Below are 26,015 nucleotides of genomic sequence, written 5' to 3'. Positions count from 1 at the left end.
ACGCACCTTTAGTCTGTTTCAGTGTGACAGACAGTGTAGTATGCTGCCTTAAGGGACACTTGGGCTGGAGTGCCTTCACAGCTGTACTTCTACATGCCATGCCAGCCTGCACAATCTTAACCGAGGAGGCTGCCGCTTGCCAAGTTATGTAATTGTAATCTGTTAACTGTTTTATGTAACTGCAGTTTTCCTCATTCTAGAGGCCTAAGTCATCAGTGGAAGTCACCACCCAAAACTTTTTTGTAATTGTAATCTAGTAGCTCTTTTATATAACTGCTGTTCTCTTCATTCTAAGGGGCCTAAGTAGCCAGTTATTCTATGCCAGTTTGGTACTCCTTGTTTTAACAGTGTAATACGTTTTTAAACTTGACCAAGTTTTTTTAATTACTGTGGGAATATACCACTGTTATAAACTGCTCATTCTTTTGGTTTGTAGTTTATTTAATGTGGCAGTTCCTGGTCCCTTTTTTTTCTTTTTAATGTTTGGGGCTGTAACAGCACATGCCTTATGGACATTGTATTTGATTTGGTCACAGTTGACTGTATTTCATAGGCACAGTGCCCAGATGCATACAGATTGTTTTTAGATATTCCTTACATTGCTAGGTCATCCATCTGATGGGTTCTGTTTATTGTTTTTGATGTTACCAGTCAATCTAGTAAGAGAAAAAGTGTACTATCTGCATTTCGTGGTTTAAACCTTGTGCTCAGGGGATTTCTCTCTGCCAAACATTTTGGTGATTCATTGCTATCTTTGACCAATCTAGCACAGTTAGAATTCCTTGACACTAAACATTTTCCTTTTTTTTACAAAAAAGCAGGGGAAAAGAAAGGGCCACAGTGCCAAATATGAAATTTGTTTCTTCACTCATTGAGGAGGAGGAGGAGGAGATTAGTGTTTAACGTCCCGTCGACAACGAGGTCATTAGAGACGGAGCGCAAGCTCGGGTGAGGGAAGGATGGGGAAGGAAATCGGCCGTGCCCTTTCAATGGAACCATCCCGGCATTTGCCTGAAGCGATTTAGGGAAATCACGGAAAACCTAAATCAGGATGGCCGGAGACGGGATTGAACCGTCGTCCTACCGAATGCGAGTCCAGTGTGCTAACCACTGCGCCACCTCGCTCGGTCTTCACTCATTGATTTCTAAGGTTAGCTACAGTGTTGGAATGCTTTTCTCACTGGAGATATAGAGGCAGTGTCTAGATTTCAGTGCACCATTGAGCTGATTCAACATTTAAATAACTAAGGCTAAGGCATAACAGACTGAATTTTAGAATTAAAAGAAAATTGATATGAAATGTCAGAACAAGAGAAACAATTTCTAATATCAGCAACATTCTTTTCAAACAGCAATTAAAAAGGGAGCAACAGTTTGGATACAAACAACAGTTTAAAGATGGTGTCTTTTATCAAATTATAACTTTTTATAGACAAGTTCATAAACTGGAAATCTTTAATATCAAAACATGACCAAATGTTATGATCATTTAAACTACAGACTATATATTTTAACAAAGGGCACAGCTTGGGAAAACACCAACAGGCAGAAGTAAGTTAAATACAATTTTCCATTACTTTTGACAGGAACATTACAAATTTGACCAACTGGGCTGATTCAACATTTAAACAATCATGAAGCTAAGGCTCAATGGCTGGAATTTTATAATTAAAAATAAAACATGAAATGTTAGGACTAGATGGTGCCTCTATATCTCCAGTGAGAAAAAAATTCTGGTGCTGTAGTTAACCTTAGAATTCAATGAGTGAAGAAAAAAATTTCATATTTGGTGCTCTGGCTTTTTCTTTTCCCATTTTTTAATTTTGTTTTTAGAAAAGGAACATCTTCAGTATCTAGGAATTCAATCGTGTGCAAGCTCTGTCACAGCTAACAACGAACGGCCAAAATGTTTGGCAGACATAAATCCCTTAAGCATGAGGTTTAAGCCACACAGCACAGGAGTAATGTGCTGGTGATGTCATGGCTGTGGCCTACAGAGGCCACTGGCTAACCACAGCTGGTCACCAGGACAGCAGCGCACCTACGCAGCATCTTCTCACCAGGATTGAAGCTGCCGCCCATATGTTCAGTGTGAGCCAGGGTCAACAGAGTGAGGCATGTTCTGCCTTTCTGAGCTGTGACAAATCTCGAACTGAAGTTGAACAAAGCATTCTTTACTGTCAGCAGTGTTTCCACTGAGTCATCCAGCCTGTCACCACCACCACCACCACCACCACCACCACCACCACCACCACCACCACCACCACCACCACTCACACCACAAAGTGCATCTACACTCTTCAAAATAATGGGAATGGCAATCACATTCCAACATGGATATTCCCATATTCTAAGATGACAACAATTGTGTTCACTAGACAGAACATATACATTCCTGGTTTGATGAAGCCTCAGGCATCCTGTCACACCTCAATTGGCCCTCTGAATCACCCAAACCTAACCCCATGTAAGATTTCTGGCACTAATTGGAACAGTGCAGGAAACTTAGATAACAGTGTACCAGAAGTCTGGTAAGTGATCTTGTTATCAATGAGTGGCTTCAGCTGGAAACTTGTGGACTCTCTTCCATGCTGGACTGACACCATTATCAAGGCCAGAGGCAGGTATTAGCATAATGCGTGCAGCACTGCTGTTCTGCTCACTAATGAACCAATTGGACCCAACTGAGTGCTGTGTCATCCTTAGCCAATGGCGCCACCGAGAAGCAGTACAAAAGGTCACAGGGTCAGCATGGCACTTTCTCAGATGTTGTCCAGTTAGCCACAACTGCTCCGTCAAGTACTTCCTCATTTGGTATGATGACGGTTAGTGCAACCCTTCCAATTCCTTTCAGCAAGGAAAAATCCCTGGCACTACCAGGAACCGAACCCGGGTCTTCAGTGTGGCAGTCAAGTCACTGACCATTCAGCTACAAGGCAGACTGATGTATCTTGGGGGGTGCCTGATATTTGTCACGGGTGCTTAGTATACCTGACTCATTTCCTTGCCAAATGGCATGTATCAAAGATACAGAGAGTGTTACATGTTGTCAGAGTAATGTCTATTGGAGGTGACTAATTTTTTTTATCTGATTTAGTTATTTCATGTGAGTGTGTCCCTCACCGCCAGTGGTAGCTGCGGCATGGCTGGCAGCCCTGCATGCGTCAGTGGCAGTGGCAGTGCACCCAGTGAGCGCAGGCGGGGTGCATGGCGCAGTGCCATGACAGCACCAGCGGCTGTCACCGCCGTGTTGTCCAGTAGCAGCTGGCGCAGCGAGGCACAAAGCGGCGACTCCTCCTCCCTCAGCAGCAGCAGCGGGGGCTGCTTGCCTGCACCTTTACCCACTGACTTGCGCTTTCTGCGCAGCCAGCCCAGGAGGCCTCGACTGCGTCCTGCAGTCCAGAACAAATCCATGTGTAAATAACCACCAACTCAAAAAATAGTCAAAATGGTGTCATAAAAACACATGAAGAGAAAATGGGAATAATACTATACCGATGAAGCACTATGTGACTCAAATTTCCTGGATACCCATTACGGTTCATTTCAAATATGCCAGACCTACAGGGCGATTCAGCTGCCCTTACTTATGAGTTTTACACAACCCACAATACCTTCAAAAACCACACACAAGATTTTCACATTCTCTCCCTCACTATGTGCAAACTGTTAGTTCTACAGAAAAAAATGAACAGGACCCTTTTGTAGGAAATTTAATGTGGTTAAATTTTATACTGGGATACGTTTTTGTTAGAGGCCATAGTCAAAGTCTATTCAAGAAAAACATACAAAAGGGGTCTTCAAATGTGTTTCTATTGAATAACTCTAAAACTGTGGCCTAGACTGAAAATGTATCCCAGTACAAAATTTAATCACATTACATTTTCTACAAAAAGATTCTGTTTATTTTTTTTCTGTATTACTATTTGTCCAGTGTAGCAAGCAATAGAATATGAAAATCTCATACACAATTTCTGAAGGTGTTGTGGGTTGTATAATGCCCTTCGGTAAGGGCATCTTGTATATTACTAAATGGCTAATGTGATTCATGGCACTCAGTCTCAGTTTCAAGTTGCTGATCTAATGGCCTCCACATGCAACAAAATTTTAATTTTTCAATGTTTTGCATAATTATTGACTGAATTTAAAAATTTTAAATGCTGTCACAAGCTACTCATTAAGAATCTAAAGTCTTATCTCAAGGGTTAAACACAGTAAGGCAAGTTTACAGATAGAAACTGTGTACATATATCTTAAGGCAGTAGAACTCACATTGCACGAATACCCACACTATAACTGTGTTGTGTTTGAGAATGAGAGCATTTAGCAACTTCCAAAAACTCTTTACACATAATAGTAGTAATATGATGTTCCGCCTTACGGCAGATCTTGTCATGGGTTAAGCCTCTTACACTTTTGTCTGTCCATAGCCAATCTTTTCATTTCTCAATATTTGTCTTCTTTGATATTGTCCAGCATTTGATATCTTCTTTTTCCTCTTCCCCTTTTTCCCTCCAACATTCCTTCTATTCCTTCCTTCAATAAACACTCCCTCCTCAAACAATGTCTAATCCAGTTCTGTTTTCTCTTTCTGATGACTTTCGGCATTTTCCTTTCTTCTCTAACTCTTCTTAATACTTCTTCATTCCTTACTTGGTCTTCCCATTTCACTTTTTCCATTCTTCTCCATATCCACATCTCTAGTGCCTCCAATCTTCTTTCATCTTCCTTCCTCAATGTCCAGGTCTCCGCACCATACAGTGCAACATTCCAGATGTAACATTTGGCATGTCTTTTCCTCAGATCTTTGTTCAGTGGTCCACAAGGTAATTTCTGTTTCCTGTTTGAATCCTTCTTTTGCCATTGCAATTCTTTTCCTAATTTCTGTTGAGCAATACATATCATCCATTATTACACTTCCCAAGTAATTAAAGTTATTCACGTGCTCTATTTCCTCTCCACCTATTTTCATAAGGCCTTTTTTGTCCCATTTCCTCCAATTACCATGCTTTTCATTTTCTTCTTGTTAATCTTCATTCCATATTCTTCTAATTTTGTGTTTAGATCATCTAACATTTGTTCCATCTCTCTTGCACTCTCTGCTATCACAACCATGTCGTCTGCAAATATTATACACTCCACCCTCTGACCAGCTATACAAACTCTTCTCCTTCCATCAAAACTTTCATTAATAATTTCCTGCAGATAGATATTGAACAACCTTGTCTTACACCTCTTCCCAGTTCAATTTCTTCACTCATCCCACCTCCTGTTCTTACTCTTCCTCTCTGGTTCAAATATGAATTTCTAATTAGCCATCTATCCCTCCAGTCAACTCCATGTTTCCTTAGGATACATAGACACAATAAACACATACAAAATTTTTTCCCGCTGACACATCCCACAAAATGAAAGGAAGATTGTTTATCGCTTACCAACATTTTTTTGCAGTTTAAGCAGTAAAAGTTCAACATCAGGCATAACAATTTAATTTAATTTAATGCTTCTTTTCTACCAGCTCTATTAACAATAGATTTTGCAGAGAGTATCAACATACAACACTGAATGGATCTGCAAAATTATATCAATATATGACAGACAGTTCAGGAGATATAACACTATAAACATTGAGATGTGTGGAAAACTATCTTTTGCTTAAAATGAAGCACAAATCAACCAGACTACTCTCATTCAGTGTTTGATCATGTGAGCACTTAGCGACTGCCAACAAACATTACACATAATTTAAAATCTTTTCTAAGCTGTTTCTCGATTCTATCTTTAAGGTCAGATATGGAATGCTTTAACTCATTTGTAAAGTATTCAGAACTTTTAAGCTGTTTATATACATGGGAGTTCGATTCTTTAAAGAACTGGGAGCTAACTGGTATGTAACTAACAGTGTGTTAGTTCGATACTGTACTTAGGATCAGAGTTGTGGGGGAAAAGGAGTGGGGGTGAAGGAGCAACTCATATTAGTTCCACTGTGAATGATGAAAAAGATTTCATTCAGATTTCATGACAAATGGCTCTGGGTACATGCCATGTGAAAATACCCACTACATATTCTGGTTTTCTTCAGTTTAATACTGAATTGATATGTCTGTCTGTCTGGCATGGGAACATTTTTTCTATAACAGGGATTTGGGAGGGGGGAGAAGAGGGGATGGTGCCCTCCATTGTACCTCTCTGAGAATGCCCTTGTCCCATTTGCGGCTGTTACAGATACCATGGGAAAATCAATTCACAAAACATTGCGATTACTATCCTCACAAATCCAGTAGATGGAGCACCTGCTCTTACAGCCAGATACCAATGATCAAAGCCAAGTTACTCATTCATTTGAAGTGACTTCAGTTCCCAATCAAGGTTTTGTTTGCGATAACAACAAACAAGGCTCAAGGTCAGAGAGGGAAGGAACAGGAGGTGGACAGAGAGGGGGAGGGAAGGAAGTGGGCAGAGAGAGGGGGTAGGGAGAGAGAGGGGGTAGGGAGAGGGAGGAGGGAGAGAGGGGGAAGGAGGGAGAGAGGGGGAAGGAGGGAGAGGGTGAGGGAGGGATGGAGGGAGAGACACTGAAAAGAGAGGGGGGAGGTTAACAGAGAGGGTGGAGGATGTGATGGACAGAGAAAGGGGGAGATGGAGATTAGGGTGTATATCTTCTTCATCATCATCATCATTCATCCCCATTATGGTCGAAGGAAGGCAATGGCAAACCACTTCCACTAGGACCTTGCCTAGTACGGCGGTGATGGTTTCCCACATCATTCCCCTATGCTCTGTCAAGGAGTATGGGGCATCATCATCATCATCATCATCATCATCATCATCATCATCATCATCATCATCACACATTTTTAGCAATTGTGAAGCATTGCTGGGTTCACTAGTATCATATAATTGTATGAGCATTTGCCATTTCATGTATTTTAAGCAAATTGCAAGAGAAAATTTAAACTATAGGACGTGTGTCAGGAATGGTAAACAGTAAACAGAGAGAGAAGTGCATGGTTATCAAGAATTTTGACAAAATTGTAGAATTTGATAGGGGAAACATATTTAGGTGGTGAGTGCGCAGGTGAATATGAGACACACAAGGGTCTTTTGCAAGTATCAGATAATGGGAAGGTGTCATCCACATGTTCAGTTATTTTAATAGCATTTCAGTAGCCATATTTCACGTTCATGTAGGATGATTAGTGGGTGCAGTTCAATGAATATTTAGGGGTTGACGATTAATCCAGGCACTTTACTGTGTAAGTAAGACTTATGGCTGAATGTAGCGAGATAGACATCTGGGAGTGATAGAAGGTGTGCTGTGTAATTAATATGTGGGTTGTTCTGGAATTGAGCTTAAGGTTCAACTGGTTAGTCGCAATGGGATATTGCTGAGTAAGGTGAAACAGTAGTTAAGATATGAGAGTGAGGTGGGTTCGATGCTGGAGGGTAAGAAGCACTTGTGGTCTAGTCAAAAAATAATCTCAACACCAACCTGAAGTAATTTAAAGAATCCACGATAAACCTAAATCAGGCAGAACTGACCAGAGTTTCAAATTCACTCCTCTCATACAAGAGTTCACTGCTCCACCTCACTCAGTGTCTGGCATTATTGTTGTAGAGGAAGTGGTATGATGTTGCAGGTTTATTTCATGTGAGAGCATACATTTTACAAAATTATAAACCTCAGCATACCTCATTGCAGTCTCACTTTTGGTCTCTTCAGAGAACAGATTACATCTGTTTTTATCAAAAACTGAGTTCACTGTGTTGTCCTGACAGAGTATAAAAAGTTTTAAATGGGTCGAATATCACTATCTGAAAATAGTGAAGCTAGTTTTTAAACACAGGTATTTACTTTTAGATTTCCCATATCAGACAAAAATTACAAATAAAAGTTATTTCTAATGACAATGTCTAACTTTTTATCTGTGAATGAGCAAAGGTACCTGGTATGAGATGCTGTCCAGCACACGGTTTCCCCTACCAGGCTGTTTCAGATTGGTGCACACTTTGCTGCAGAGCAAAAATTTATTTTTGAAACAATCTCCTAGGCTGTGACTAAGCCACTTCACTTCAGTATCCTTTCTTCCTTGAGTGATAGTCCCATAAGGTATGCAGCAGAACTTCTGAGATGTTTGGAAGGTAGGGGAAGAGGTGTTAAATGAAGTAATGCTGTGGGGACGGGTCATAAGTTTCTTTGCTCGTGTTTGGGAAAAAAATGAAATTATTGGTTACATATCTAATAAATTTTACACTGCAATGAATAGTGACAAAGAGATAATCTTTTCAAAAATAATTTAGCTTCATGACAGCCATAACTGAACTGAAGTAATTTTAACGCTAAGAAAATTTCATTTTAGCCGTGAGGGAGAAATTACTTTTGATAAAGCACTGATGATCTAAGATTTCTGTATTTGAAGCACTCATCTTGATGGTACAATTTTCAGTTTTCAGGTTAAGCTTTAGCACTTATCCTCAATCGACAAAGGGCTGTACTGTGACCCACGGCTCTGATTAACGAATGCTCCAAATTGAAAGCATTTGAAAAAATATGACTGTATAGCAAAATATTTTTTTATGTGTGTAGACTGAAGTGACAAGTGAAAATTTCTACCAAGGTCAGGAATCGAACCTAGGTTCTGAGCTTACTCGGCTGGTGCGATAGCCACTAAACCATCTTGGCACAGCAGTTCACACAACTGCATGGATTACCCTGGCACGCCTCCCTCCTCAATCCAATTCTCACTGCCACCCCAGTCTACTTTAAATTCCCCCTAACACATGAGCAGAATTTCCAAGGCTCTCCATGTCAGGGAATAGCACCTCAGCATCAGACATAAATGGGGAATCCAGCCTTATGCCCAGGTGTAGGTACTTATACAAATGAAATGACACAATTTCGGAGACTTTACTCGTCTCATACAAACATAAAGCACACACTACATATTCAGCTTACAGGTCTATAGAACCTAAGTATGGCCCTGTAACTAGGTATTGTAATTTTTTATTTATGAAAATGCTACTTTTCTAGAAATTTTTGGACGATTTTGTAGCCCACATTTCCCAAATATTGAACTTAAATGCAATATTCTACTGTTTTCAAAGATGGCATTTGACTGCAAGGTCTTTGCTATTAAGAATAATCTACATAATGCAGTAAAAAAAGGACACACTTTGTTATTCTCTATGGATATAGCACACAGTAAACATCTGTGTTTTGTTACTGTAAACCATATTTGAAGTTCTGTGTGAGGCATTGTCTAATGGAACCAGGGTGTGTTAAGTTTGTGAAATGTTTTTACATTGTAGTTTTATCTTTGCATAATGGAAACTTCTTATTCCTCATGGGAAATGGCAGACATGATTTTCTGTGATGACCTGGCAAATTCAAGCGACTGTCGAGCCTGTGTCCTGTATGCTGAAAAATATCCACAATGCAGGATACTATCTGCATAATTATTCAGGTGTCTTTCCCAGTGACTAGCAGACTATAGGGCACATCGTGGCTGAGCTCACACCATTTGTACCAGTATTGTGGAGGAACAGTTTTACAACAAGTGGAAGAAGACCCTGAAACTAGTGTTCATAGAATTTCAGCACCTATTGGGGTCAGTCCTCGTCTAATCTGGTTGATCCTACATGAACAGTGGCTCTACACATACCATTTACACCATGTCAAAGCCCTTCAGCCACAAGATCAGCCCGCCAGAAAGCAGTTCAGAGAGTGGCTATTGCAAAGACGTGGTTAGGTCCACTTTTCACTCAGAGATTGTTTATGGATGAGGCTAATTTCATGCCAGGCGGTACTCTCAATTTTTGTAAGTAATATGTGCATACTGATGCAAATCCTTAAGCAGCTTAAAAAGTGAGAGATCAGCACTGATTGTCATTTAATACTTCAGCAGAAATTATTGGTGAAAGATTAACAGGACCTTGCATACTACCAAAGAGGTTCACTGGTACAAGGTATTGCCCATTCGTAACAAACAACTTGCCTATCCCACAAGAGGAGGTCCCACTCCAACAACAGCAGGAATGATGGAGCACCAGCCAATTTCCTCCAAAATGCCCGAGAATGCCTCACACACACACACACACACACACACACACACACACACACACACACACACATTTAAAGGGAAATAGATTGGTCAGGAAGGTTCAACACACTCATCCCTCCAATCTTAATCCCTTGAATTTTTGTTTGTGGTGATACTTGAACTCTTTGGTGTATGCAAGACCCATTAATGATGTACAAACACTGCAGGAACACGTTATCAATGCCTGCCAGCACATCCGCGACCAACATGAAGTTTTTAGAGAGTGCACGATTCCCTAAGATGTTGGACAAAAGCATGCCTTACTATGGAAGGACACCTTATTGAGCACTTCCTTTAGTGATGACTCACAAGTGCAGGCTGTATGTAATAGCAAGCAGATTACATTATAAGCTCAACAGAATGTTGTGTTCTGCTTTGTATACTCATTTATTTACAGCATTCTGTAGGTCGTTTCTAACCCAAAGAGCTTTCAGTAGAACAGATGTGTTTGATAGTAGAACAAATGAACACGTGTTAATAGCTTTTAAGACATATCTTTTAAAGCTCATGTTTACTAGTCTTTTTTCCTTGCTTTGTTCCATCCTACGAAGGGCTGTGAAATATGAACTAGAATTTAAATCTGGCAGCTGTGTTAGTGGATGGAAACTGGAGAGACCTTGACAAGATGTTAGTGGGGATGTCTGGAATAGCACTGTGATGCAGCAGTTAGCGTGAAGCGACTACTGCAGTCCGGCCACCATGTGCGAGTAAGATGTAAAGTCTGTTGCTCAGTGTATAATCATCAAGTTTTGCACAAAAGTTGGCACCAAATTTGAGGTAATGAGTAGGCTCCATGATGGTTTGAGATAAGAATCCTTTTAAAGCCCCAAGTTTATGAATGGCATAAAACGTTTGTGGCAGGACGGGTAGCTGTGGAAAACATACACCACCAAAGATGATCATGGACTAGCATCACACCGAATAATGTTAGTGCCATACAGGACCTTATTGCCAAAGATCGGCATGTAAACCTTCAGCTGTAGGAATAAGCTGTGGAAGTGCACAAGCCACAGTCATTGATGATGATTCTTCTGCACAACAATGCGAGGCGGCACTCTGCTGCTTTAATGAGGGAGAAACTGGAGGATGTTCATTGGACTACCCTGGAACATCCTTCTTATAGCCCAGATTTATTGCTCTGAGAATACTGAAAGAAGAATTTAAAGGACATCAGTTTGTTCAAAAATCAGCAGGAGATGAGTTTGTGTGCAAGTGGCTGCATGCATGTCCCTCTTATTTCTTCAAGATGGCATCAAAAAGTTGGCAATTCGACAGAAAAAAAATTGTGCAGCAAAGTCAAGATCCTATGTAGAAATATGAAGTGGATGTAATTTTTGTTTTAGTCGGTATAATGAACTTTACACAAAACAATTCCAGTTCATACAGGATTTCCACTCATACCATCAAGATATGGAATACTTTATTTTTAACACACTATATTTGACTTGGGTTACAAGCCTTCCACGTGGTTCATTCCAGTTTGACACAGTTTACTCTGCTGTGACAGTCTCTTCATCTCTGAGTAGCATATCCTTCCAATGTCTACACCTATAGGGTGACAATTATTGAACTATATATAAAATAAAATTGTCCTAACTTCTGAACGATTTGCGTTAGAACATTAGAACTGCACAGTTGACTGTGGGGCATGATGGGGATTAGCATGCGCATCATGGTTTGGTTTGGTGATGAAGCCCACTTTCATTTTGATGGGTTCATGAGTAAGCAAAATTGGTGCATTTGGGGGACACAGAATCCGCATTTCATGATTGAGAAATCTCTTGAACCTCAATGGGTGACTGTGTCGTGTGCAATGTCCAGTCATAGAAAAATCGGGGCGATATTCTTCAGTGTCACAGTGACTACCAAATGGTATGTGAAGCTTTTGCCAGATGATTTCATCCACATTATCCAAAGTGACCCTGATTTCAATAAGACATGGTTCACACAAGGTGGAGTGTGACCCCGTCAAAGTAGGAGAGTGTTTGATGTCCTGGAGGAGCACTTTGGGGACAGTATACTGGCTCTGGGTTACCCAGCGGCCGCTGGCACGGCTTCGATTGGCCACCATATTCTCCAGGTCTGAACACATGTGACCCCATTTTGTAGGGCTGTATTACAGATGAAGTGAGCAGCAAGAACCCCAAAACAATTGCAGAACTGAAAACAGCCATTCAGGACATTTTCGACAGCATCATTGTTGCGACACTTCTGCGGGTCATGCAGAATTTTGCTATTAATGTGTGCCATGTCATCACCAATGATGGCAAGCATATCGGACATGTCAGATTAGATTAGTACTTGTTCCATAGATCATGAATACGACACTTCGTAATGATGTGAAATGTGTCAGGTTAATAAAAAGTGTCTATACAAGATATTACATTAGACAAAATATTACATGACACTCAGTACTTTTAATTTTTTTTTTATTTTTTTTTAGTGGGGGTTGGGAAATTACCCACTTACTATATCAAAAATTCATCTAGTAGAAGGAGTTGCCATTAAGAAATTCTTTTAATTTCCTTTTAAATGCTATATGGCTATCGGTCAGACTTTTGATGCTATTAGGTAAGTGACCAAAGACTTTTGTGGCAGCATAATTTACCCCCTTCTGAGCCAAAGTTAGATTTAACCTTGAGTAGTGAAGAACATCCTTTCTCCTAGTGTTGTAGCCATGTACACTACTATTACTTTTGAATTCATTCAGATTGTCAATAACAAATTTCATAAGTGAATGTATATATTGTGAGGCTACAGTGAAGATTTCTAGCTCTTTAAATAAGTGTCTGCAGGATGATCTTGGATGAGCTCCACCAATTATTCTGATTACATGCTTTTGTGCAATGAACACTCTTTTACTCAATGATGAGTTACCCCAGAAAATGATGCCATACGATAGCAGAGAATGAAACTAGGCATGGTAAGCTAATTTACTGAGATGTATATCGCCAAAATTTGCAATGACCCTAATAGCATAAGTAGCTGAACTCAAACGTTTCAGCAGATCCTCAGTGTGTTTTTTTCCAGTTCAACCTCTCATTAATACACACACCTAGAAATTTTGAATATTCTACCTTAGCTACCGATTTCTGATCGAAGTCTATATTTATTAATAGGGTCATTCCATTTACTGTGTGGAACTGTATATACTATGTTTTGTCAAAGTTTAATGAGAGCCCATTTGCAGAGAACCACTTAATGATTTTCTGAAAAACATCGTTTACAATTTCACCAGTTAATTCTTGTCTGTCGGGTGTGATCGCTATACTTGTATCATCAGCAAAAAGTACCAGCTTTGCATCTTCGTGAATACGGAATGGCAAGTCATTAATATATATTAAGAACAGCAGAGGACCCAAGACCGAACCTTGCGGCACCCCGTCCTTGGTTGTTCCCCAGTTTGAGAAATCACCAGTTTTTTGCATATTATGTGAACTGTTTATTTCAGCTTTCTGCACTCTTCCAGTTAGGTATGATTTAAACCATTTGAGCACTGGCCCTTTCATACCACAGTACTTGAGCTTATCTAGAAGTATTCCACGATTTACACAATCAAAAGCCTTTGATAGATAACAAAAAATCCCAACGGGTGACTTCCGGTTGCTCAGAGCATTTAATATTTCATTACTGAAAGTATATATAGCATTTTCCGTTGTCATAACTTAAATCCGAATATCCGTAGTGACGTTTAGATGTTGAATAAAATGTGTGCACGCCGTAGTTTGTAACTAATTTACATTTTTTTTTATGGCCGCCCTGTACTTGTGTACTGTGCTTAACTATGAAGCTATGAAGTGTACAGGAGAGGCTACTTCCGATTCTACCACACACCAGTGTGCGATTTGCAGGGGGGGATGGGGGGGGGGGATTTCCCCCTCTCTGCATCAGACCATCGCCTCCTCTGGTTTTAGTTGATGCATCCCAACCTGGCATGTTTGTTTCCCACGCACTGGAGTAAAACTTTACATATAATTTAAATTTGTGGAGCCGAACACTGAAAGTTTTTAATAGAGTCTCACTATTAATACTATTAATACTATTAATATGTTTGCTTATTAATTTTGAAAAAGTGTTATCTAGTAGTTATTGTTGTTGTCTTCAGTCCAGAGACTGATTTGATGCAGCTCTCCATGCATGTAGTAGTTAAGCATTTCAAAACGTTTAGAACTAAATCATCATTAACATGTTGTCATTGTTGCTTTCGTCTAAGGTGCGTCATCCGTTTACTTGCGAGCTTGTATCATGATGGACGAAAGTACGACGGTTTCCAATAAAACTTGGTTAATAATATATATACGTTTGTCCTTTGAGGGAGTTGCTTGCGATTATTTTTTTGACATTGTTGAATGAGAAAGTGGGACAGGAGAATGCATTTTCAGCACACTGTTAGCAGATCTTGAAAAGTATGGCATTACAAATGATGAACTAAAAAACCACTTTGTAGGTGTCGCAACAGATGGTGGCTCAACAATGCTTGCACCTTACAAAGGCGTAGCCGCTCTACCGCGTAGTCATTTGCTTAAGTATTTAACTGTTGTTCATTGTATGAACCACAAAATGAAATTAGCTGTCCACGATGTTATGAATGATGTAGCAGATGTATACCATATAAAGGTTTTTTTTAGATTCCTTACATTCTGTGTTTTCTCGAAGTCCCAAAAATCAGACTACTACAAAGTGTTTCACAAGAATTATCCTTGCAGCTATTAAAACTAGGCCATATTTATCGCGTACGTTGGGTTGCTTCCTCATGTAATGCTTTTCGAGCTTTTCTTGAAAGTCACAGTTCTCTTGTCCATCTCTTTGAAAAACTGAGACATGATGGTACCTGATCAACTCAGGAGAGATCTAAATTTGAAGGTTTACTAAAACATCTCACAAAGTGGCTTTTCTGATAGTGCATACGCGTGAATAGTGAGTTTCGGCATTAACATCTATTTATAAATAACTGTTTATCCATGGGTAACACCACGGTCCAAGCTAGTAACATACATAATTATACCACCCCCTAAGACATCCCCCCCCCCCCCCCTCCCCCACTGGTAAAAGCACAACTCGCACACTGCCACACACTAGGGATTCTTCCTAAACTATTTGTCTGCGGAGTGCAGGAAGAAGAATGCTGGACTGCCTCTGCACGCATGGTAATCATTGTAATCTCGTTTTGCAGTTCCTACGGTAGAGTGGTAACTCGCCGCTCGTCAGAGTCCCGCGTGCCGGGCGCGCGCAGTACCTTTGGCCTTGGGCGGGAAGTCGTCGCAGATGAGCTTGTCGGTGATGTGGGCGCGCTGCACGAGCAGCGAGCGCACGCCCGCGTCGGTGACGAGGCGCGAGCCGCGCACGTCGAGCAGCGCGAGCAGCGGGCACGAGCCGCCCACCGCCTCCAGCACGCCGTCGCACGCCACCTTGGCCAGCCGCAGCTCGCGCAGCCGCGACATCTGGCCCAGCGCCGCCGTCAGCCGCGCCAGGTCGAGCCGCAGCAGCGACGGCCGCGTCAGCTGGTCGAGGGCAACAAACACACTGTAGTTCAATTCTTTTATCTTGCCAGTTCGCGCATGCCAGCCCAGACGCGGGAGATTGCTGCGTTTCCAGTTGCACGCGCCAAGAGAAGCAGCGCCAAACTAGGGGGGAGCGCGCAGTTTATGAAGTAAAGCCACCACGGCCGCATTAACTAACCCTTTCGCTGCTACAGAGACGTGCTCCCCGCATTCCGCGCTGTACGCGATTTTGTCATCACTGCACTGCTCGCCTGTGCAGACGCACGGTGTTTCGACTTCTTTGACACACTTTATCATTCGATTTCACAAAAACCTGTTTGGCCCAAAACTTTGATTTTTACACATCTTCTTGACTGATACCTTCCCCCCCCCCCCCCCCCCCCCTAAAATGACTTAATTTTGTTTCGATGTTCAACGGAGTTATTGTGCAGCATTAGATGTAGTAAAACATTGCACGAAATTTTGAAGTGTTTGCAGAGGTAAAAGTCCATTGCGTACACCTTCTGTACGGTCGATTTTAGTTGTCACTAGAAATTTAAAAAAATTACATTCAAACGAATAAAATTCACGAAGTAGGACACTTTGATATCGTTTTTAAATAAAGAAAATACTAAGCACCGAACAAGGTTTGAACCCAAAACCTTTTGTCTGTTAATCAAATATTTTAACCATTACGCTAACGCAGCTCGTCATTCAATAGACCTCGCGGAGGACTTTAAAATAATGCAAAACACCGACAAACACTGTTGGTATGATTATGAATTACTCACGTTTCGTCGAAGTACAATTGGAAATAAGCAATTACTGCTGTTCTTTATTGCGAAAAAGCGGTTAGTGAGAACGATACAAACTCCTTTCCTTGTTATCGCCTGAATTAGGAGGCTTATGCTTGTTTGGTTTAATTAGTTAATAGAATATGAAGCAATTGGTATAAAGAATGCTTTTTCCAAACTTTCTATAAAAGAAAGTCTGCTATCAAGACATTGCTTTTGTTCAATTACTTTATTTATGACCGAACGTTTCTAAAACTGAAGACACTCGTCCGTGCTCTGCACTGCAGTCGAGCTCTGGCAACGTCGTTCTCTGTTCATTGGCTGACTGTATTTTGTGACGTCAGATGCGCAGAACGAACCTAAACTCGGCCACCGTGGTAAATGATGCACACTTTAGTGAGTCCGCAAGCGCCAGCACAAGTCACCGCAGACTACAGTGTGTCATTTGGCGCCAACACTGCAGTATCAGCTACCAGCGATGTACAGTGCGCATAAAATACACTGAAGTGCCAAAGAAACTGGTATAGGAATCCATATTCAAATACACAGATATGTAAACAGGCAGAATACGGCGCTGAAGTTGGCAACGCCTACACAGGGTGGTCCATTGATAGTGATCGGGCCAAATATCTCACGAAATAAGCATTAAACGAAAAAACTACATACAACGAAACTCGTCAAGCTTTAAGTGGGAAACCAGATGGTGCTATGGTTGGCCCGCTAGATGGCGCGGCCATAGGTCAAACGGATATCAACTGCGTTTTTTTAAATAGGAACCCCCCATTTTTATTACATATTCGTGTAGTACGTAAAGAAATATGAATGTTCTAGTTGGACCTCTTTTTTCGCTTTGTGATAGATGGCACTGTAATAGTCATAAGCGTATAAGTACATGGTATCACGTAACATTCCGCAGGTATTTGCTTCGTGATACATTACCCGTGTTAAAATGGACTGTTTTTCAATTGCGGGAAAGGTCGATATCGTGTTGAGGTATGGATATTGTGATCAAAATGCCCAACAGGAGGGTGCTGTTTATGCTGCTCGGTATCGTGGACGACATCATCCAAGTGTTCAGACCGTTCGCTGGATAGTTACGTTATTTAAGGAAACAGGAAGTGTTCAGCCAAATGTGAAATGTCAACCACGACCTGCAACAAATGATGATGCCCAAGTAGGTGTTTTAGCTGCTGTCGCGGCTAATCCACACATCAGTAGCAGACAAATTGCGCGAGAATCGGGAATCTCAAAAACGTCTGTGTTGAGAATGCTACATCAACATCGATTGTGCTCGTACCATATTTCTATGTACCAGGAATTGCATGGCGATGACTTTGAATGTCGTGTACAGTTCTGCCACTGGGCACAAGAGAAATTATGGGACGATGGCAGATCTTTTGCACGTTTTCTATTTAGCGACGAAGCATCAATGGTAACGTAACGCGGCGTCATATGCACTACTGGGCAACGGAAAATCCACGATGGCTGTGACAAGTGGAACATCAGGCAGGTTAATGTATGGTGCGACATTATGGAAGGAAGGATAATTGACCCCCACTTTATCGATGGCAATCTATATGGTGCAATGTATGCTGATTTCATACGTAATGTTCTACCGATGTTACTACAAGATGCTTCACTGCATGAGAGAATGGTGATGTACTTCCAACATGATGGATGTCCGGAACATAGCTCGTGTGCGATTGAAGTGGTATTGAATAGCATATTTCATGACAAGTGGATTGGTCTTCGAAGCACCATACCATGGCCAGCACGTTCACCGGATCTGACGTCCCCAGATTTCTTTCTGTGGAGAAAGTTGTAGGGTATCTGCTATCATGATCCACCAACAACACCTGACAACATGCGTCAGCACATTGTCTGGGCATGTGCAAACATTACGGAAGGCGAACTACTCGCTGTTGAGAGGAATGTCGTGATACGTATTGCCATATGCACTGAGGTTGAGGGACATCATTTTGAGCATTTATTGCATTAATGTGGTATTTACAGGTAATCATGCTGTAACAACATGCGTTCTCAGAAATGAAAAGGTCACATAGGTACATGTATCACATTAGAACAACCGAAATAAAATGTCCAATCGTACCTATGTTCTGTATTTTAAATTAAAGAACCTACCTGTTACCAACTGTTCATCTAAAATTGCGAGCTGTATGTTTGTGACTATTACAGCGCCATCTACCACAAAGCGAAAAAAATGGTCCAACTAAAACATTCATATTTCTTTACCTACTACACGAATATGTAATAAAAATGGGGGGTTCCTATTTAAAAAACGCAGTTGATACCCGTTTGATCTATGGCAGCGCCATCTACCGGGCCAACCATAGCGCCATCTGGTTTCCCCTTTCAAACTAGACAAGTTTCGTTCTTTGTAGTTTTTTCGTTTGACGCTTATTTTGTGAGATATTTGGCCAGGTCACGATCAATGGACCACACTGTACAAGACAACAAATGTCTGGCACAGTTGTTAGATCAGTTACTGCTGCTACAATGGCACTTTATGAAGATTTAAGTGGGTTTCAACGTGGTGTTATAGTCTGTGCACGAGCGATGGCACACAATATCTCTGAAATAGCAAAGAAGTGGGAATTTTCCTGTATGATCATGTCATGAGTGTACCTTGAATACCAGCAATCTGGAGAAACATTAAATCACCGACATCACTCCATGTCGGAATAAGATCCTGCTAGAACGTGACCAATGATGATTGAAGAGTAGTTCAACATGAGAATAGAGCAACCCTGCCGCTATTTGCTGCAGGTTTCAATGCTGTGCCATCAACAAGTGTCAGGGTGCATACCATTCAACAAAACAACATCGATATGGGCTTTCAGAGCAGAAGGCCCACTCATGTATCCTTGACGACTTCATGACACAAAGCTTCTCACCACACCTAGTCCTGTGAACATCGGCTTTGGACTGTTGATAATGAGAAACATGCTGCCTGGTCAGATGAGTCTCGTTTCAAGTTGTATCGAGCAGATGGACGAGTACGGGTATGGAGACAACCTCATGAATCCAAGGACCCTGCATGTAGCAGTGGACTGTTCAAGCTGGTGGAGGCTCTGTAATGATGTGGGGCACGTGTGGGCAGTTGGAGTGATATGGGACTGCTGATACGTCTAGATACTACTCTGACAGGTGACATGTATGTAAGCATCCTGTCTGATCACTTGCGTTCATTCATGTCCAGTGCGCATTCCGACCGACTTGGGCAATTCCAGCAGGACAATGCGACACCCCAAACGTTCAGAATTGCTACAGAGTGGCTTCAGGAACACTCTTCTGAGTTTAAACACTTCCGCTGACCACCAAACTCCCCAGAAATAAGCGTTATTGAGCATATCTGGGATGCCTTGCAACATGCAGTTCAGAAGAGATCATCCCCTCGTACTCTTACGGATTTGTGGACAGCCCTGCAGGATTCATAGTGTCAGTTCCCTTCAGCACTACTTCAGACATTAGTGGAGTCCATGCCACGTCATGTTGTAGCACTTTTGCATGCTCGCAGGGGCCCTACACAATATTAGGCAGGTGTACCAGTTTTTTTGGCTCTTCAGTGTAGCTTGGCCCACATGTGCACAGATGGTGCGATAGGGGAGGCGATAACAGTAGTAGTGGGGGCTGCACTGTGTACGATCACTGTATGGGAGGTGCAGTTCGACATCTGAAGCCCATGCACAAACATGTAAGTTGTAAGCTACAGCTAGTGAGTCTGTGAACAGTTATATTAACAAGTTACGTCAATATGATCGATGATAATTCGACAAATGCAAACATTCACAAAGTCAGTAGGTTCTCACTAGAGTACCAGTAAACATATAGCCAAATAAACAAACGATCAACCAAAGCTAAACAAGCCTGACAGTGCACTGTCAGAAGGAAAGGTGTAAAAAATGTAGCATGTCACTTTCTGCAGTACTGAAAATTCGAAATAAATAGCAAGCCTCACATGGAATTTGTGTGTCTCTTGACAGCCTGTTCATCAATATTACCTAAATATAACATTTTGTTCTCTTCTTTCACCATCTTTTCTGAAACAGAGAAGTCTTGGGAAGTATTTGTAACATGCACTATTTCTATAGCTAGCAATTCCTGCAACCTTCTCAAGCAAACTTTTAATACTATTTTTGATTTCTCGTTTGCGTCTTCCAACACCAATATAATGACACTGCATGTAATCACATATGCCTGATTATAAAGAGCATTCCCTGAAGCTATGGTGCATGAAGATTACGGTCCCATGATATGTGGTATGGAAGTAGAACGAGAACACTCAAAGTGTACACATCGGCAGGTAACAGCTCACGATAAGAATGCATGTCTCTGCCAGTGTCACGTTAGTGCAAGCTCCAACAACAGGAAGATGTTTGCTGCAAGGATTTCATAATCCGCGCTGTGCATGCACACACTGCACTTTCCCCTTACTCGGACACTCTCCCCCCTGTTAGAAAACATCTCGTGGCATGACTGTAGTACAGCTCTACCACACAGCAACTGCCTTACACTGCACAGTCTATAGTGCACAACATTGTCCCACTACAAGGCAACAGTCTTCAGCCTGCACTCAAGTTTTAGGGTCGCTGCATCTAGATCATGGAATCCTTAGCTCAATTTCCAGGTTGACTGGAGATTTTCTTTACTCAGGGACTGAGTGTTGTGTTGTTCTAATCATTCCATCTCATCTTCATCAACATCTAAGTGCTAAACTGAATGTTGTACAACGTGAGTGAGCAATTATTACATGTAGAATAAAACCGTAATACTTTTCGTTCCTTAAAGTCTGTATACATTTTTCTGGTGGACTCTGTACTTCGAAAGTTCTGTAAAACATTATTATAACTTTCACATTAAACATATCCCTTGGTACACTTGTCTATCGATATTAGTTTTCGAGATATTTAATTTTAAAACCTTGGACTCCTTCACTGGACACCCTGTAACAGCACAGCTCTCTGAGCAATATGGTACTGGGTGAATAAAATCTTCTCATTTATTGATATGCGTCAATTCGAATAAAATTCTTGAGCTTTCGATGGCTATCTCCGCCATTGTCGTCAGGAGAAACTAACACGGTTTTCCGCCTATACAGCCACGATTCCCGCCTCTGGCACCAATCAAAGAGGACCAAAACGACATTTGCAGAAGGTGAGCGTTGTACTGAGCACAAGCGATATATTAAACAAAGGGAGCATGACAAGTCGGCCATAGGTGAGCACTGCCTGGAAAATGGACACAAAATATAATTTGAAAGAACGAGAATGTTTGCTCACGCGTCAATATACTGCGATTCCATTATACTGGGTCATTATGATTAAATCTATCCTGTTTAACACATTGTTATAACACAGAAACTGATGACTGTACGAGGATCAAATTTGGTACCATTAATGATAAGTATATGGGGAAGAGAAATAATGCAGAATCAATTCAATTGATACTCTTTCAATGTGTTGCTACAGTACATCATACCACTGCATACCAGTACCGATACTGCTACAAAAAGGGGCTCAATATGGCTCCCATCAGTGCCCAGAAGAGATGAAAGCGCAGGATTGCATTCTGCACAGCAGAACGAATTATGTCCATAGATATGCTGGCTACCTCCCTTGATTTACTGAGCTTCAGATCAGCACATGTGTGAATGTTCACATGGTAAACCCTGTCTCTCAGGTAACCCCACAACCAGAAATTGCGGGAGTGAAACCAGTTGATCATGCCAGCCAAGCATTTGGAAATGATCGTCTGATGATTCGATCATTTCCAAATGTTTTTTGGAGAAGCGTGTGAACTTCATAAGCGATTTGCAGTGGGGCCCCATCTTGCATGAAAACCGTTGAGTTCAATGCACCTCTCTCTTGTAGAGTGGGTACGACATGCTGGCAAAGCATATCATAGTAACACTGGCCAGTCACACTGGACGTCTTTGGTCCTTGAGCGCCAACCTGTCAAAAAAGGAATGGGCCAATGATTAACGTAGGTGTGAAGCTACACCATACGGTGACAAGTTCACCATACAGAGGAACTTCATGCACAGTGAATGGAGGTGAAGATCCTCACACTCAGCAATTCTGGATGTTCACCTCACCCATCAGAGAAAAAGGAACTTTGTCCATCCATAGGACGGTCCAGGACCAGCTATCGTCAACTTCAATCCTTGTGAGAAAGTGGAGAAAGAAGTCAACCTGTCGTTGTGCGTCCTGCGGTGCAGGATGCTGTATGATGTGGCTCTTGTATGGATATAATCTGAGAATGGTTGTAAGCACCTTGTGTACTGTGGACCACGGGATGTTCAACTGTTATGTTGTGACACAGCATTTGCACTGCCTGACAATCAGCAACAGCGATTTCATCAACCACCTGTGGTGCAACCAGTCATCGGTCTCTTCCCAGAGCGACGCCCAGTTCTCCAGTTGATTTGAACTTCATCATGCTCTGCACAGCAGGTGGAGAAAGAGGACCCTTCCGTAATCCTTTCAGCCGGCGATATTCTCGACGTGCAGCTGCAACATTATTGTTGTTTTGATAATAGAGCTTCACTAATAATGCCCTGCTCCTTTCGTCCAAGCTCATGTTGACACATCAACAAGTGCACTGCGACTGGTCAGGTGTGTGAAGCTGTGGATCACGATGACTGATCACGGCACCTGGTGGCCATAGTTGGAACTGGATGGTGGCATGTGACGCCTGGAAATCGTGCACCTCGTTAGCTGGACATTAATGCTACCAAGTTTGGTACTTGTATGGTGATTAGTTTCCGTGTTATAACGTGTTAAATACCGAAAGTTTAATTATAACCACCCAGTACAAGAGACAGTAGAGGTTAGGATCAACAGCAAGCATTTTAACAGAGACATAGGGTACACATTTAGTAGGGTGTGAGGGAGTAATTTGGATATAAAAAGGAAGCAAGGACAGATGCTTGACACTGGCAGGGAAGCGAGTGAGGCAGTTTCACACGTGACGCTGGCCCCTCCCGCCACATGACGCCACTCAGTTCTGCAGTGGGCTGTAGCTGCTTTGACTACCCAACACACCTTTCGTGCACAGATCGTTTCAACCCTATTTCATTGGTGCCAGAGGCCGCACTCATGGCTATATAGGCGGAAAGCCGTGTAAGTCCTGGCAGTCAGTGGTTTTACTCCTCACGACAATGCCAGAGATAGTCATTTTTTTTCTTTATTGTTATTTCACTCCCCAAAATGGGGCGGGCTGGCAGCAGCACAATACGCCGCTCTTCAGCCACGAGAGTTACACGAAAAAAAAAAAGTCAAATGAGAAAATAACACATAACATAGAATGGTATAAAGTGATGAATAAACAAGAACAAAAGTAGATGAGTATAAACGGTAGATTTAAAAACAACATAGACGAGAGCCACACACACATGCAAAGAATGAACATTGTGAGGCGACACGAAAACAAAGAAACACCACAGTGGGAACACAAATGAATGATGCTGGCGACACTGCTAGTGCTCGCGGAACGTAGCACTGCACACGGCACTGGAGTAACACTGACACCACAACGAAAACGTTAAAAATCAGTGCACAGAAGGGGACGTACCACCAAGTGAAAGGAGTAGGGGGGAAGAAAAGGGGGGGGGGAGAGACGGTAGGGAGAAACCAGGAGGGGGTAGGAGGGGGGGGCAGTGGAAGGGAGAAGGAAAGGATCTGGAAGTCCAGGGGGTGGGGAAGGAAAAAGAAAGTGTTCGGCAGGGGAAAAGGAGGAAGAAGGGAAGGGGGAGAGGGAGATAGCCCTGTGGAGGGGGGGAAGAAGGAAGGATTAGATCTGGTAGGAGGGGTATATGGAAGGGACAAGGACATCATCTGGGAGGGGGAGTTGGCCGAAGCCACCTTGGGCGAAGGTATGGAGCGTGTGGAGATGGAGACCAGGTGGGACACTGTGGTACAGCCACGGCAGTGGGCTAGGGTGGGAGAGGATGGGGGAAACCAAAGGATGGGCGAGGATCCAGTTTTCGGGATACATATAGGATCTGTATTCGTTCTAGGAAGAGGAAGAGATCATGAAGGATCCTCATGGGGGATGGGAGACAGATGCGATAAGTGAGGCGGAGTGCAAGGCGCTCAAAGGATTTGGAGGAATTTGTAGTAGGTGGGGAGATCCAAGCGGGGTGGGGATAACATAGTTATGTTATGACGGGGCGGATGGGGGACTTATAGGTATGTAGGATAGTGGAAGTGTCTAATCCCCATGTTCGACCAGAGAGGAGTATGAGGAGACGGAGACCGTTACGTGCCTTCGCTGATAGCCATCGAATACTCAAGACTCTTATTCGAATGTACGCAGCTTGAAAACTGAGAAGATTTTATTCAGAGGTGCCACCGCGGAAGATTCTGAGGACACGTGGTTTCGAAAGTTACTGAATTTAGTGTTTTGTAAGAACAGTTGTGTCTCCTGGTCCGAGAGCATCAGAAACAGCTTGTAATCCGTAGCGGCAAGCTACAGCGAGTGGAGCGGTACCTCGAGCTCGCGGAGTCCGGCGCCGCGCTCGGCGAGCAGCCGCAGCAGCTCGCTCTGGCCGCGGCAGCCGTAGTAGCAGCAGAGGTGGGCGCGCAGCCGCGGCACGTCGGGCCCGAGCAGCAGCGCGACGGCGAGCAGCGGCTCGGCCAGCTGGCGCACCGTGTCCTCGAGCAGCAGCGTGCGCACCGGGCCGGCCAGCTGCGCGCACAGCCAGCCGCGCAGCCGGCGCGCCTCGGCCAGCGCCGCGGGCAGCGCCTGCGAGTCCTGCAGCCGCCGGCACACCGCCGCCAGCGCGCCCGACACCTGCCGCACGCACAGGGCCTGCAGCGACGCCGGCTCGCGCTGCCTCGCCATTGCGCTGCAACACCACACCGCAATCAACAGTGGGTTTTCGTGGCCAGAAACTGACTATATGCTGTTCAAAATCAAAGTGTTATTCAATAGGTAATCCAACACTTTTTCCTGAAAGCAGGTTGATATTATTCAGGATTGCAAAACACCATATGCACTGAAGCGCCAAAGTAACTGGTATAGGCATACGTATTCAAATACAAAGATACGTAAACTGGCACCATACGGCGCTGCAGTCGACAACGCCCGTATAACACACCACTTGTCTAGCGCATTTGCTACACTCCTGGAAATGGAAAAAAGAAGCACATTGACACCGGTGTGTCAGACCCACCATACTTGCTCCGGACACTGCGAGAGGGCTGTACAAGCAATGATCACACGCACGGCACAGCGGACACACCAGGAACCGCGGTGTTGGCCGTCGAATGGCGCTAGCTGCGCAGCATTTGTGCACCGCCGCCGTCAGTGTCAGCCAGTTTGCCGTCGCATACGGAGCTCCATCACAGTCTTTAACACTGGTAGCATGCCGCGACAGCGTGGACGTGAACCGTATGTGCAGTTGACGGACTTTGAGCGAGGGCGTATAGTGGGCATGCGGGAGGCCGGGTGGACGTACCGCCGAATTGCTCAACACGTGGCGCGTGAGGTCTCCACAGTACATCGATGTTGTCGCCAGTGGTCGGCGGAAGGTGCACGTGCCCGTCGACCTGGGACCGGACCACAGCGACGCACGGATGCACGCCAAGACCGTAGGATCCTACGCAGTGCCGTAGGGGTCC

General features: G+C 43.0%; 1 protein-coding gene across 1 annotated transcript in view; it reads right to left on the bottom strand.

The window, feature by feature from the left end:
* LOC126188551 (uncharacterized) overlaps nt 1-25,077 on the bottom strand; it is a gene marked incomplete at its 5' end in the record, with an annotated part of 39,825 nt that extends 14,748 nt beyond the window's left edge. The window contains 3 exons of the mRNA XM_049930151.1: nt 3,124-3,392; nt 15,334-15,598; nt 24,883-25,077. Coding sequence (XP_049786108.1) covers nt 3,124-3,392; nt 15,334-15,598; nt 24,883-25,077 — 729 coding nt within the window. The remainder of the gene's footprint in view (nt 1-3,123; nt 3,393-15,333; nt 15,599-24,882) is intronic.
* Between the last annotated feature and the right edge of the window lie 938 nt (nt 25,078-26,015).

Source organism: Schistocerca cancellata, chromosome 5, assembly GCF_023864275.1.
Source record: "Schistocerca cancellata isolate TAMUIC-IGC-003103 chromosome 5, iqSchCanc2.1, whole genome shotgun sequence".
Lineage (NCBI taxonomy): Eukaryota > Metazoa > Arthropoda > Insecta > Orthoptera > Acrididae > Schistocerca > Schistocerca cancellata.
This window is presented reverse-complemented; position numbering and strand designations above follow the sequence as displayed.